The sequence below is a fragment of the Panthera uncia genome (genome assembly GCF_023721935.1).
Source record: "Panthera uncia isolate 11264 chromosome B3 unlocalized genomic scaffold, Puncia_PCG_1.0 HiC_scaffold_2, whole genome shotgun sequence".
NCBI classification, from domain to species: domain Eukaryota; kingdom Metazoa; phylum Chordata; class Mammalia; order Carnivora; family Felidae; genus Panthera; species Panthera uncia.
The window spans coordinates 2,306,337-2,320,314 of NW_026057583.1; the positions used below are offsets into that span (position 1 = coordinate 2,306,337).

Sequence of the window (13,978 nt, forward strand, 5' to 3'; positions counted from 1 at the left end):
CCTTCCTGCACATCGTTTTGTTAAAAATGTATTGGACTTCCAGTTTCTGGATCTGCACATAAGGAGCTTGAGAATCACCGTTTTGTCCTAACGATAAGTAAAAAGCTGAAGAGACCGAAGAATCAACAACTCTTCTTTTTTTTTTTTTTTTTTTATGTTTAATTATTTTTGAGAGAGAGAGCACGAGCATGAGTGGGGAGGGGCAGAGAGAGAGGGAGACACAGAATCCAAAGCAGGCCCCAGCCTCCGAGCCGTCAGCACAGAGCCCAACGCGGGGCTCAAACCCATGAACCGCGAGATCATGACCTGAGCCGAAGTCGGACGCTTAACTGAGCCACCCAGGTGCCCCATAGCTCTTCTTAAATCCATAAGGGAAGACACAGTGGCCCCAAGATTGGAGAGCCCGGAGAATACAAGGAGTCACTGCCTACCAGAGACTCAGGAATGGAAGCCACTCAGGAGTGCTGGGGTAGGAAAGCCTGGGCTGTAATCGATAAATCGCTGGAGGCTTAATGCACCAACTCTGAGAGAAGTAGAACCTTTCGAGGGACCGTGACATGAGAGGAGGGCGCACAGTATTGTGAGGTTTGCCTCTGGGAGTTTTACAAGATTCCCATGGTGAATATCAGAAAGAAAATATGTTGTCTACAAGAAACTCCCTTTCAATACAAAGACACATACACATTAAATGGATAAAGATATGCCATGCTAACACTAATCAAAAGCAAACAAGTGCAGCTGCACTAATTTCAGACGGAGCAGACTTCCAAGTAAGGAAAGTTATCAGGGAGACAAAAGGACACCGCGTAATGATAAGCAAGTCAGCTCTCCAAGAAGACATAACAACCCTTTATACGTATGCCCCCAACAACAGAGCATCAAACCGAGCGAGACAGAAACCAATAGAACCGTAAGGAGAGATAGACAAGTTCACTGTCGTAGTAAGGAACCTCAACACTCTTCTTTCAGAAATGGACCTATCCAGCAGGCGGAAAATCAGTTAAGGACGTAATGGAACTCAACACCACCATCAATCAACTGGATATAATTGACATCTACAGACGACTTCATCTAACAGCAGAGTACATGTTTTTCCCCCACTCAAGCTCATATAGAGGATTCACCAAAATAGACCGTGTTCTGGGCCATTACACTGTAACAGATTTGGACGAATAGAAATCCTACAGTGTCTGCTTAGACCACATTGAAATTAAACTAGTAATAACAAAGGTAACCAGAAAATCCCCATGTATGTGGAGGTTACTCAACACACTTCTAAATAACACATGGGTCAAAGAAGATATCTCAAAAAGAAATTCAAAAATGAAAATTAAACACAGCTTATCAAGATTTGTGGGATACAGCAAAGCAGTGCTTAGAAATGTGTGGCGTTGAATGCATATACTAAAAAAGAAGATTGATCTAAAATTAGTAAACTAATGGGGCGCCTGGGTGGCTTAGTCGGTTAAGGGTCCAACATTGGCTCAGGTCATGATCCTGCGGTCCGTGGGTTCGAGCCCCGCGTCGGGCTCTGTGCTGACAGCTCAGAGCCTGGAGCCTGCTTTGGATTCTGTGTCTCCCTCTCTCTGCCCTTACCCCGCTTGTGCTGTCTCTCTTGCTCTCAAAAATAAGTAAACATAAACATTTTTTTTTTAATTAGTAACTTAAGTTACCACCTTAGGAAACTTGGGGGGAAAAGGAAGAGCAAGTTAAATCCAAAGTAAGCAGAAGAAATAATAAGAATTAAAACAGTAATTAGTGAAATTGAAATCAGTAGAGAAAAATTAATGAATCCAAAAGCTGGTTCTTTGAAAAGATCAGTAAGATTGATGAGTCAGGCTAGCTAAAAAAGAGAATAGACACAAATTCCTAATATCAGAAATAAAAGAGGGAACTTCACTACAGATCCCTTGGAGGTTAAAAGGGTAATAAAGAAATGCTGTGAACAATTCTGTGCCCACAGATATGACAACCTAGATGAAAGGGACCAATTCCTTGAAAGACACAAACTGTCAAAACTCACACAAGAACTTGATGATCTGAATAGGCCTAGATCTCTTGAAGAAATTAAGTCAATCATTAATAGCCTTCCAAAACAGAAAGTACCAGGCCTATATGGCTTTACTAGTAAATTCTACCAAACATTTAAAGAAGAAATTATACTAATTCTTTACTATCTCTTTCAGAAGGTAGAAGCAGAGGGAATACTTCCTGACTCATTCTGTGAGGCCAGCATTACCTTGATATCAAAGCCAGATTACAAGGAAACTATAGACCAATATCTTTCATGAGCATAGATGTAAAAATTCTCAACAAAGTATTAGCAAATCAAGTAAAAAAAAAAAAAAGTATCGGAAGAATTATATACCACAACCAAGTGGACTTTATCCTAGGTAAGCAAAGCTGGTGGTTAAACATTAGAAAATCAGTTAATGTAATCTAGCACATCAGTAGCCTAAAAAGGAGAAATTACATGATCATATCAATAAATGCAATAAAAGCATCTGAAAGAATCCAAAACTGATTCATGGTAAAAACAAAACAAAACTCTCAGTAAACTTGGAATCGAGGGGAACTTCCTCAACGTGGTAAGGAAACCCTGTAGCTCACATCATACTTAATGATGCAAAACTTGAAGCTTTCCTGCCAAGATCAGGGACAGGGCGATGATGTGTTGCCTCTCACCACTCCTTTTCAGCATCATACTGGGTGTTCTTGCTAATGCAGTGAGACAAGAAAAGGAAATAAAAGGGGTACAGTTGGGAAGGAAGACCTAAAACTTTCTGTTTCTAGATGACATCATTTATGTAGAAAATCCAAAACAGTCAACAGAAAAACTAGCTTTTGACAGACTTAATAAGTGATTGTAGCAAGGTGGCAGGATACAAGGTTAATTTAAGTCACTTGCTTTCCTGTATACTAACAACAAACAAGGAGAATTTGAAATTAAAAACAAATCATTTATATCAGTACCTCCCAAAAAACGAACAAAATGTTTATTAGTATAAATCAAATACGTGTAGGATCTGTAGGAGGAAAACCACAACATTCTGATGAACAACATCACAGAAGGGCTAAATAAGTGGAGAGATATTCCATATTTGTGGGTAGGAAAACTCAGTATTGTCAAGATGTCAGTGTTTTCCAACTTGATCTATGGATTCAGTGCAATCCCAGTCAGCATCCCCAGCAAGTTACTTTATGGTTATTGACAAACTGACTCTAATGTTTACATGGAGAGGCAAAAGACCCAGAATAGCCAGCACAATATTAAAGGAGAAGAACCAGGCTTGGTGACTGACAGTTCCCGACTTAAAGACTTACTAAAAGTTACAGTAATTGAGACATTGGGGTATTGGTGAAAAAAAATACATCAGTGGATCAGAATAGAGAGCCCGGAAATGGACCCACATAAATAGAGTCACCTGGTCTTTGACAAAGGAGCAAAGGCAGTACAATGGAACAATGATAGTCGCTTCAATATATGATGCTAGAACAATTGCACATCCACGTGCAAAATAATGAATTTAGAGACCCACCTTATTTGCTTCACAAAAATCAACTCAAAATGAATTACAGACCTAAAAGCAAAATGTAAAACTATGAAACTTCTAGAGGCGAAAATCTGGATGACCTTGGGTGCGGTGATGCCTTTGTAGATACAACAGCAATGAATAGATAAAACATCCGTAAAAGAAATGATTGATAAACCGAACTTTATTAGAATTAAAAACTTCTGCCCAATGAAAGACAACATCAAGAGCTTTAAAAGATGAGCCACAGACTGGGAGAAAATATTTGCAAAAGATGTATCTGAGAAACCACTGTTGTCCAGAATATACAAAGAGCTTTAAAGAAACTCAACCGTAAGAAAGTTGAAAACATAGCAGCCAAACAAAAACATGCATAAGGATGTTTATAGTAGCTTCGTTCTTAATTGCTAAAACTTAGAAGCCACCAAGATGTCCTTTAGTAGGTAAACGGATAAACGGATACATCAGACAGTGGAATGTTTTGCAGCACTAAAAAGGAATGAACTATTAAGCCATGAAAGGCGTGGAGGAACCTTAAATGCATTTACTAAGTGAAAGAAACCAATATGGAAAGGCTACATACTTGTATGATTCCAACTATATGACAGTCTGGAAAAAAGCTAAACTCTGGAGACAAAAAAATTAAGTGGTGGCTGGAGGTGGGAGAGACGAATAGGCAGGATTTTTAGGGCAGTGAAAACACTCCTTATGATATTATAATGATGGATGTATATCATTATACATTTGTTTGCATCCCAGAATGTACCACACCGAGGGAAGCCTAAGGTAAAATACGGATTTGGGCTGATTATGATGTGTCAGTGTGGGTTAATCTTTGGTAACAAAACAAAACAAAACAAACAACAACAACAAACTACCATTCTGGTGAGTGGTGGTGATGATGGGGAAGGAGGGCTATACATTATGAGGGTAAAGGATATTCCTTACTGTACCTGCTTTTTAGTTTTGATGTAAACATAAAACTGCTGTGGAAAAAAGTCTTAAAATGTATTGGGAGGATGTTTGGAGGATGTAAACATACGTTTTCCTATAGAAATACCAGGTAACTTGTGCTCAAGGTTTTGCCTTAAGACCCTCAAAAAGAGTATCCCTGGCAGAACACATCCTCCCTGGGAAACTTTGTCCTGGGCCGTCGCCGCTCTTTGCAGTGACAGGGGAGGCAGGGATTATCTGAAGCTTGGGGCCAAGGCCCCAGCCATCCTCCCCCCTCCAGCCCCCATCCCTAATCTTCTTGATCCGAGGCCTCCTCTGCCTCGGGGCTTCTTCACGTCCTCTGCTGATGTCAGACCTTTGCCCTGTACTTCCTCTCTGCCCTGGGCTTTCTCCTCTCAGACCCCAAGTTCGGTCTTCTTTGGGACATAAGAAAACAACTTCTCCCTTGATTTTCCAGTGCTGGTTATTTGCAGTTTAGAATTGGACATAATTGGTAGTGAAAGTATTCCAGAAAGAAGCTTTAAAGAACTCAGTGTTACTTATGAAAAACCGTGGAGGTCAGTGAAAATACTCGGGGAGCCCTGCGACAGGGCTCCTGTGGGAGATGGTGCCCCCAGCGGGGCCGCGGACTGCGTCCAGAGGGTGTCCTGCTCTGATGCAGCAAGGCGGTCGGGCGGTCGGGCTCTGGCAGACTTTCTCGAGTTACCGTTCAGTCTGGAAACCCGCTTTCTGGCCAAAGCCACGTGGGTCGCCGCCACACCTGCTCAGGATCTCTTGGCTGCTGTAGAGCCAGCGCAGGGGGGCCGGGGATGCCTGTGCGGCCCCTTCCGCTAGCGCCGGTAGATGCCCGCTGTGGCGCACTTGGCCGGGTCAAGTCCTCCTTTCGTCCTCACGGACACGGTTTTCTGGGCGAGGCTGAGCGGAGTGGAGAAACTTGCCTGAAGACACACAGCTGCTCAGGGGCCAGGGGCCAGAGTGTAACCCCCCATCTGTCCAACCTCGGGAACACTGGTCATGGGGACTGTTTGGGTGATTCTGCACAATCCGTTCTATCATGGGCGTGGCCGTTGTCAGCGTAGTCCCATCGGGTGTCTTCGAGGTGCATCGGCTGACCCCGGAAAGCCTCGGAAAGCCGTCCGGGTGCCAGCAGCAGTCAGCAGGTGTGCGGGCAGCCGGGAGCCTCCTGAACGAGGCTCGCTGTCATCTGTGCAGCATGTGACATGGACACCGGCGATAAACATAACACCCCCACCCAGTGAGAGGCAGGACGCTCGTTTGTTAACTTACAGCCAGGAATACTTCTTGTCCGTGCCCGGATCATCTATACCCGCCGGATTCCGTTTTTCTCCTGGAGGGAGTTCTGAGCCTCTGGCTCCCCTCCCCCGGCGGCCTGTCACCCCCTTCTCATTCTGACAGGATGACGCTCAAGTGATCGGCTCCTCTTTTCTGAGGGGTGGAGGAGAGGTGGGTCCTCGGCCTCCGAGCCGTGACACCTCAGATGGCCGACTTGGGATGTGAGGATTCTTACGTTTCAGGGACACATTTAAAAAAACAAAAGCTTAAGGCTGGGTTATCTTACAATTGGCTGTTCTCATTTTTTCTGTTCAATTTTCTCGTTTCACCTTCAGAGGCAGTGTTCCTTCAGGGTTTGGGGAAAACCTTTATTTGTCCGTTGTTCCGAGTCCATGAGTATGATATTTAAGACGTAGGTTCTGTTTCTTACGTTATTTCAAGGCAGCGTGAAGTTAATGGTTCTTATTAGAGATTACCTTAGTGCTCTGAAAGACACTGGCTCTTTGGAAAAATGCAGTTTTAAAAACGCCTTTCAAGGGCGCCTGGGTGGCTCAGTCACTTAAGTGTCCGACTCTTGAGTTTGGCTCAGGTCGTGATCTCATGGTCGGCAGGATCAAGCCCCGCGCTTGAGAGCCTTCCTCTCTCTCTTCCCTCCTCCGTTAGCATGCACACACATGCGCGCTCTCTCTCTCTCTCAAATAACATCAAAAAAAAAAAAAAAGAGTAAAAATGCCTTACATGTGTGCATGTGTGGCAACTTGTGGTTTCATAGCAAAAGCTCCTTGGAAAACCTTTTCTGTGGATCCTTTAGAACGTATTGGGCATTTCCTCACAGTCAGGCATTACGTTAAACTCTTTAAATAGTTCACTTAATCCAGACACCATTTTTTGCTGAACAATATGGGTTTGGGAAAAAAGGACCCCCGAACAGTTTTGCCCTGGCGTGTGACTTGATTTTAGCATTCAGATGGGGAAACATAAAAGGCCCCTTGTAAATATTTGCCGTTTAAGTTGACTGAAGGGACAATTAAGAACAGGTAAGGAGAGAAAAAAGAGACACAAACAGTTGGGATAGATGTGGAGCCTTTGGGCCGCTCTCGGAGTACCTGGGAGAGCAGTCAGGAGCTCTGCTTCGGGGTAGGTCCTGGTGCCATCTTGTGGGTGGATCTGGAAAGGACCAAGCCGACCCACACCAGCTTCTACCAGGATGCCTTGCATAACCCCAAATTTCCACGCGACAGTGAAATAAAACTGCAAGTCAGATACCAGAACTCTGGTCTGGGAGCCAGTAGATTTGATTATGTCCTGTCCGTCAGGGGGTCCTGATCACCCTTCCTCCCAAACAGCCCAAATCCACGTACTCGTCTCCATGGCAGCTCCTGGGCCAGGCTGCCGTCCTCTCTCACTTGGACTGTGGAAGCCTCCTCACTGGTCTCCTTGCCTTTGCTGTCACCTTCGCATTGTCCATTCCCCACTGAGGATCTGTTTAAAATCTAAAGGGGATCCGTTTAGGGGCGCCTGGGTGGCGCAGTCGGTTAAGCGTCCGACTTCAGCCAGGTCACGATCTCGCGGTCCGTGAGTTCGAGCTCCGCGTCAGGCTCTGGGCTGATGGCTCGGAGCCTGGAGCCTGTTTCCGATTCTGTGTCTCCCTCTCTCTCTGCCCCTCCCCCGTTCATGCTCTGTCTCTCTCTGTCCCAAAAATAAAAAACGTTGAAAAAAAAATTAAAAAATAAATAAATAAATAAATAAAGGGGATCCGTTTAAAGAGGTCTATTTAAAAAATAAAAATTAGAGGGGGACACCTGGGTGGCTCAGTCAGTTGGGCAGCCAACTTCAGCTCAGGTCATGATCTCATCATCCATGGGTTCAAGCCCCGCATCAGGCTCTGTGTGCTGACAGCTCGGAGCCTGGAGCCGGCTTCAGATTCTGTGTCTCCCTCTCTCTCTGCCCCTCCCCTGCTCACGCTCTGTCTCTCTCAAAAATAAACATTAAAAAAAATTTTTTTTAATAAAGATAAAAATTAGATCCTATCATTTCCTTGTATAAAACTCCCTAGTGCTTTTTATGAAATTCAGGATAAAACCCAAGTTTCTTGTCCTGGCTTCGAAAGCTCTACATCTTTTGGCTCCTGCCTAGCCACGACCTCATCTCCTCCCTCTTCCCTGTCCTTTCCTCGAATGCTCCCTGTTCCCACCGTGGGTCCCATGCACCCCGTGTTCCTCTGTCTCGCACTCCTTCCCATGTTCCTCGAATGTCTGGCTCCTTTATCGTGCAGATCTCCTGTTCCACATTGCTGCCGCAGAGAGGCCTTCCTGGACTCTGATTCAGAGTCCTGGTAGGTAGAGACTCTGAATCTACCTGGTAGATAGAGACACTGTCTGTCTTGTTCTCAGTTGGATGTTGAATGCCTGGGAAACCAGGGGCGAATGCTGATTTCTGGGTTCTTGGTCGTATTTCTCTAGATGGAGGCTAGGGTCGGGTGATTTTAGGCCTTCCCCAGTGGAGCACGAAAAGACCACAGGAATCCAGTCCCTGTGAATTGGGACTTGTTCTCACCATTGTCACTCACCGACTGTTTCACCACACTGCCCTGAGCTTTAGTTTTTCATCAATGAGATGGAGTTAACGAGCTTGCCTGACTCATAGAGCAAGGACTAAATTGGATTTAAATAGGATTGGAAGCGGAGTATTGAGCACGTAATAGGCTCCCTCTTTCTCTATTAAAACTCTACCATGTTGTCATTGTGTACACTTGCCTCTTCTCCTCCTCAAGGCCAGGGGCGGGCACTTCTTTGCGCTCCCAGCATCTAGCTCTGTGCTTGGCTTAAAGCACAGTAGTAGCTAATCCACAGGTGTCTGGATTAATTTTGACTCTTCCCCCCCACGCCAAGAACTGGTGTCTCCTGACTCTTGCCTAGGTTGTGTTCTTTTGACCAAAAGAACTGGGCACTCTTTGCCCAGAGAAAGAAAGACAAGAGGGCCAGGCAAAGTACAGGGAAAATCTGGAGGGACAGGCTGGTTGAGGGCAAACTCTTGATTTATGTCTGTGCTGTATAGTTCCTAGGTTTGTATACAATCAATATAAGTTGATCTCAGCATTCACTTTGTTTCTAATAAAGGGAATGTAGGGAAAAGATCACATGATTCTTTTGTGGCTCCTAGTACTCATTAGGCTTTCATAAAAAATCCTTCCTTCCTTGATGTCCCCTCATGAAACAAAGTATGCATGAAAATATTCTGAAAACTGGAAGTGCTGTGTTACATATACATGTGTATGTAGAAACTAGTATGACTGATTTCTAGGTAAATGATTGATTCAGAAAGATGAGCTGTCGAGTAAACATTCATTCAAAAAGATTTCTTAAATGCCTACCATGTGCCAGGGACTCTTTGGGGGGTTGGAAGTACAGCAGTGAATAAAGCAGATAAATCCCTGTAGATAGATCTTACATTCTAGTGGGAGAGACAGAAAATAAAGAGGATAAATAGTATATGAAGTTTTGCAAATGACGATTAAGAGCTACAGAGGAAAAAAAAAAAAAAGCAGGCAAGGGATAGGGAGGGTTGGGGGAACAGAAATTTTAGGCTGGTTAGTATCATGTATCTCTTTTCTTTCCCACTCCCACCCATGATCCAGATTCCTAACCCTAGTTTGGCCTTCTGCTGTCACTTGTTTTCTTGTTCGGTTGTGTTTTTTAAATTTTTTAAATGTTTGTTTATTTTTGAGAGTGAGAGAGACAGAGCGTGAGCCGGGGAAGGGGAGAGAGACAGGGAGACACAGAATCCGAAGCAGGCTCCAGGCTCTGAGCTCCAGACAGAGCCCAGCGTGGGGCTCTAGCTCACGAACTGCTAGATTATGACCTGAGCTGAAGTCAGACACTTAACCAACTGAGTCACCCAGGTGCCCCTTGCTGTCACTTGTGAATGTTCGGTCAGTTAGGCAAACAAAAGAAATCTGATAGGTGGTTTGTCAAAATTTCTAATTATTTACTTCATGTTTCTGTCAGCCATATTTACAAATATTACCTTATTAAAATACAAATAGACTTTTTACAATCTCTCTTTAATAATAAATATTAATAAATACATAAATATTTAAAAATCCAGAAGACTAAACAATTTGTACGATTACCAGTAGCAGCCAGTGAATATACTCTTATTTCTATATTGTCTAAAGATAACAATTGCTTTTGAAGCTGAAAGATTAAATCAAACCTGTGATATTAAAATTGATTTAAAAATGACTGTTCCCTTTTAAAATATTAACGTGCACAATAAATTATTATTAAAAGGGTTGCGACTTTGAAGCGTTAGGTCAGTTTGATCGTGATTTTCATGCACGAAAAAAGGAGGAATACAAGAATTCTATAGTTCTGATCCCCTTTTCCAGAGCAGTTGGGAAGTTGTTTACTTTTTAAGGGCTCACTGCTGACGTCTGCTCACTGAGTAATGTCATCACATTTCCTGGTGGTGGTTATTTTGGGGGGGTGGGGGGCAGTGGTAAGTAGTTGTCCAGCTCTGCTGGGACACTGCTCAACAGAGGTCCTGAGAGCCGGATATATCCTGTAGACAGGATGTAAGGTTAAAATGCAATCTAGTTAAGTAAATAAAGTAAGTGTTCAGTGGTCAAATAGAGCTGCTGAAACATTAATGCTTTAAAATGATATCGGTAAAATCATGTTGAGGCAAAATTAATAGTCTTTTAAAAACCTATAACTTCTTTTATTTCTTAAAACTAATGCAGTGGTGTGTTATTTTTATAAGTTGAGATCATAAAGTTACACCGTCCTTTGTGAAAGTTATTTCATAACCCGCTTTTGGTCTGGACCGTGTGCTCAGAGTTGTTTTCCTGGGAAGGACGAGGCTTTGTCCTGAGCCGTTCACACTTTTTATCCTGCGTCTCAGCTTGTCACCAACACTAGATGCACATATACGTGGATTTTTTAAAACTTGCTAGTCGCTAACATTTTTAAATTTTTATGAATTACTACCTTCAACTTAATTTTTCTCCTCCTGGTTTCCTTCAGTTCGTATTGTTGACTTTCTCAAACTTAGTGATTTGAAAGCTTGGTATATTTACTTCATTCTTGTTTCATGACAAAAGAATTTAAGGCTACGAGTCTTGCCTCTGAGTAAAGTGTAGCAGTATCATGTAAGTTTTCATTACGTGATAGTCTCATTTTTATTATTTTCCAGGTACTCTATATGTATAGTTTGCATTTCTCTCTCAGACCCAGCAATTACAAGTTAATGTGTAAAAAATTTTCAGGGTGGGGGTATTTGTCGATTTTGTTTAAACTTAATGTTTTTAATTTCTGGTTTGGTTGCATTATAGCTGAAGAGTAAAAGCTGTACCATTTTTACTTTTAGGAATATGTTTCAAGGTTTTCTCTGTGACCTAGAATATCATATGTTTTTATGCTATTCACAAATGTTTTCCTTCTCCCCTTTCAGACTTTCTTTTTTATCTCCTGGATCCTACATAGCCAGTTTCATAAGTGTCCTCTGTCAGAGGCTACAGGTCCCAATTCAGGTCAAGGACACAAGTGCTGCCTGCGATGGCAGCAGCGTGCCTGCTGTTGTGAGGTGGCTGCTTTCTCCTCTGAAACTGCCCCCCATACTATAGAAAATCAGCGAAAATGATTTCTCTTCTCTTTTTCCTGTCATCTTCTTCCTTCTTGTATTTTCCAAGCAGTAGGTCCGTATCATTCCTTGTTCTTTCATTCATTCATTCCTTTAAACTTTGTAAAAACCAGCAAGAAACTCATCAGATTGGTCTCTCTCGGTGCCTCTTGCTTTCCTTCTCGGTGCACCGAGGGAGTATGAGGATTCAGACCAGACCTCTCTTTTAAGACTCTCCTGGCCCTCTGGGATCACGTCTCAAGATGTCTGACTTCAGTACCCAGCTGTGCCCCTCACCGACAGGCTGGCCTGCAGGAGGATAGGCGGTGCCGTGGGAGGTCTGTTCTCCTCGGCCTTCCGCCCTGTCACGGAATCCCCCTCAATCTTAGTCTGCAGTAATGGCGGCCCTCATTCTTCTTAGGCCTTCTGAGAGATGAAATTATTATGAAGCAAATCAGACACTAAGCTGGTGTCCCGTGACTGGTAGACATCAGCTTTTAGCAGTGAAAAATAAACATGGACCCCCCACCACCACCACTGAGCAGGATTTGTTCCATGTGTTTACTGTAGGGCAGATCACCACCTGAGGGGAGAGACTGGAGGTGGGCAGTCAGGTAGGAAATACCTTGCGGGAAGGCTCCTACATCTCGGTCTTCCACTGCAGATTTTTTTTTTTTTTTTCCTGTGGAATCATACCATCACCCGGAGGCCTGGTGATCCCCCAGTACATACAGTGTTTCTGGAAATGTGTATCTTCTGGGTAGCAAGTCAGAGCCAGCGTCCATCACTTGGGGCTGTATTTCAGCCCCACGTTCCTGCTCCCTTGGGCTCCTTCATGAGGTGCGCAGACTGCCCGAACCTTCCAGGGGCCCTGGGTTTGCAGCGAAATCGCGGCTGCCACTTGCTGACTGGGTGGCCTTAAACAAGGTACTTGGAACCTCGATTTTGCAGCTGCAAACCTCACTGTGTTACGGTGAAGATTCAGCGAGATGACGGATGCTCAGCTCTGGGCGTAACACCCAGGATAAGCCCTTCCGTTGGCGCTGTGATGGTCGTGACTCATTGGGGTTTGGTTGTGACATTTATCTTTGTGCGGTCTCGTTCTCAGTTCTCAAATAGATAAGCAATTATTGATGAGCGCTCTGCTCCCTGTAAAACCCAAGTGTCGACTGCTTCTCAACCGGGTTTCCTTGGCTCTGCTGTCGCACGGTTCTAACAGCTGGATTTCACTTTCTTTGTGCCATTTTGGATGTAAGATTTCATTGTCCGTCAGGGGAAAGATAGAAGGAAACACTGTTCGTTCAGTGTCTCATTTGGGGGGGACCTTTATATTTCATTTCATCTTTGTAACAAACGAGAAATTTAGCCTGAGGAAGGTTGAGTAAATCACTTAGAATCACACGCAGCTAGGAAAAGAACCAGGATCAGACTCCTGTTACCTCTCCCTCCATACTCCTGCACCTTTCCTGGGCTTTATAAGCCAGTCCCTGGGAATCTGTCTAACAACTATTGAATTTATGTAATTTTTTCTCTGGAGTAGAAATTTTGCTTTCATCTGTGGCACTTACCTTTAAAACAATCTTTTTAAAAGCACATCTTTTTCTTACAGGTAGCCATTGCTGACGTGCAGTTTGGCCCCATGAGATTTCATCCAGATCAACTCCAGGTAGAAAGAAACCATGCTGTGCCCTAAACATACTGATTTTCTCCAAAGGGGGAGGGCGAGGGCCTAACGTTGAAAATAGTTTCCTATTTTAGATAATGGTATTGGTTCAACACTAAATTTCCTAAACCTGATCATAGTACTCTAGTCATAGAAGAGAATGTCCTTTTCTTAGAAACACACATTGAGGTATTTAGAGAGGACGAGATGTCTGCCACCTACTTTGAAAGGTTCAGCAATAAAAGAATGTGCCTCATTGTGGGGGGTGGGGAGCAAAGGGGGCAAAACGTTAACTTTCTGTCAGAAAGTATCTATGAATTATCAAATCCAAAATGCTAGACAAAATCACCAGTTGAAATTGAGCTCCAGAGTTACTTGATGCGTCTGGCACACAAACCATGTTCACCGTTAACATTTCTAAAACCTGTGCAAAGCTACTGGCAGGAATGTGCTCTTAGTTCTTTGCATTAGTGGTATTTGTGCCCTTGGGAAAACTTCGAGGAGCTAAGCCTTGGGGGACAGGGTTTCTGTCAGCCTTGTAGTGTCCTTCTCCCAGGCTGCCTCACCTCCACCTCACCACTGTCGCCCTCATGAGCCCGTGGCGGTCTGAAGGGACAGAGTAGGGTGCTCCTGCACCAGACCCGGGGTGTGGGGGTGCCGGCAGGACGGGGGAGACGCAGCGGGCACGGGGACCACAAGCCGTCGTCCCGGGCAGAGGCGCAGTGCTGTCTGTTGCACCTCGTGCTGTTCCTGCGTCCCTTAACTGACAGTTTGTCCTTTGCTATCGATCACAACTTTATTACTTTTGTTATTGGAACGTCGCTGACCTACGGCGCACAACAGAGTGATTCAGCGTTTGTATCCATTCAGAAGTAGTGGGCACTGTGGCTGGCTACCGTGTGTCCCATATGTT

The 13,978-nt window shown here is 44.0% G+C and overlaps 1 protein-coding gene across 3 annotated transcripts in view; it reads left to right on the top strand.

The window, feature by feature from the left end:
* Window positions 1-13,978, top strand: part of PDE8A (phosphodiesterase 8A) — a 154,357-nt gene that overhangs the window by 59,797 nt on the left and 80,582 nt on the right. For all 3 annotated transcript variants that reach the window (XM_049614215.1, XM_049614214.1, XM_049614213.1), the window contains exon 2: window positions 13,012-13,068. In XM_049614215.1, the coding sequence (XP_049470172.1) occupies window positions 13,042-13,068 (27 nt within the window). In that variant the 5' untranslated portion in view covers window positions 13,012-13,041. The remainder of the gene's footprint in view (window positions 1-13,011; window positions 13,069-13,978) is intronic.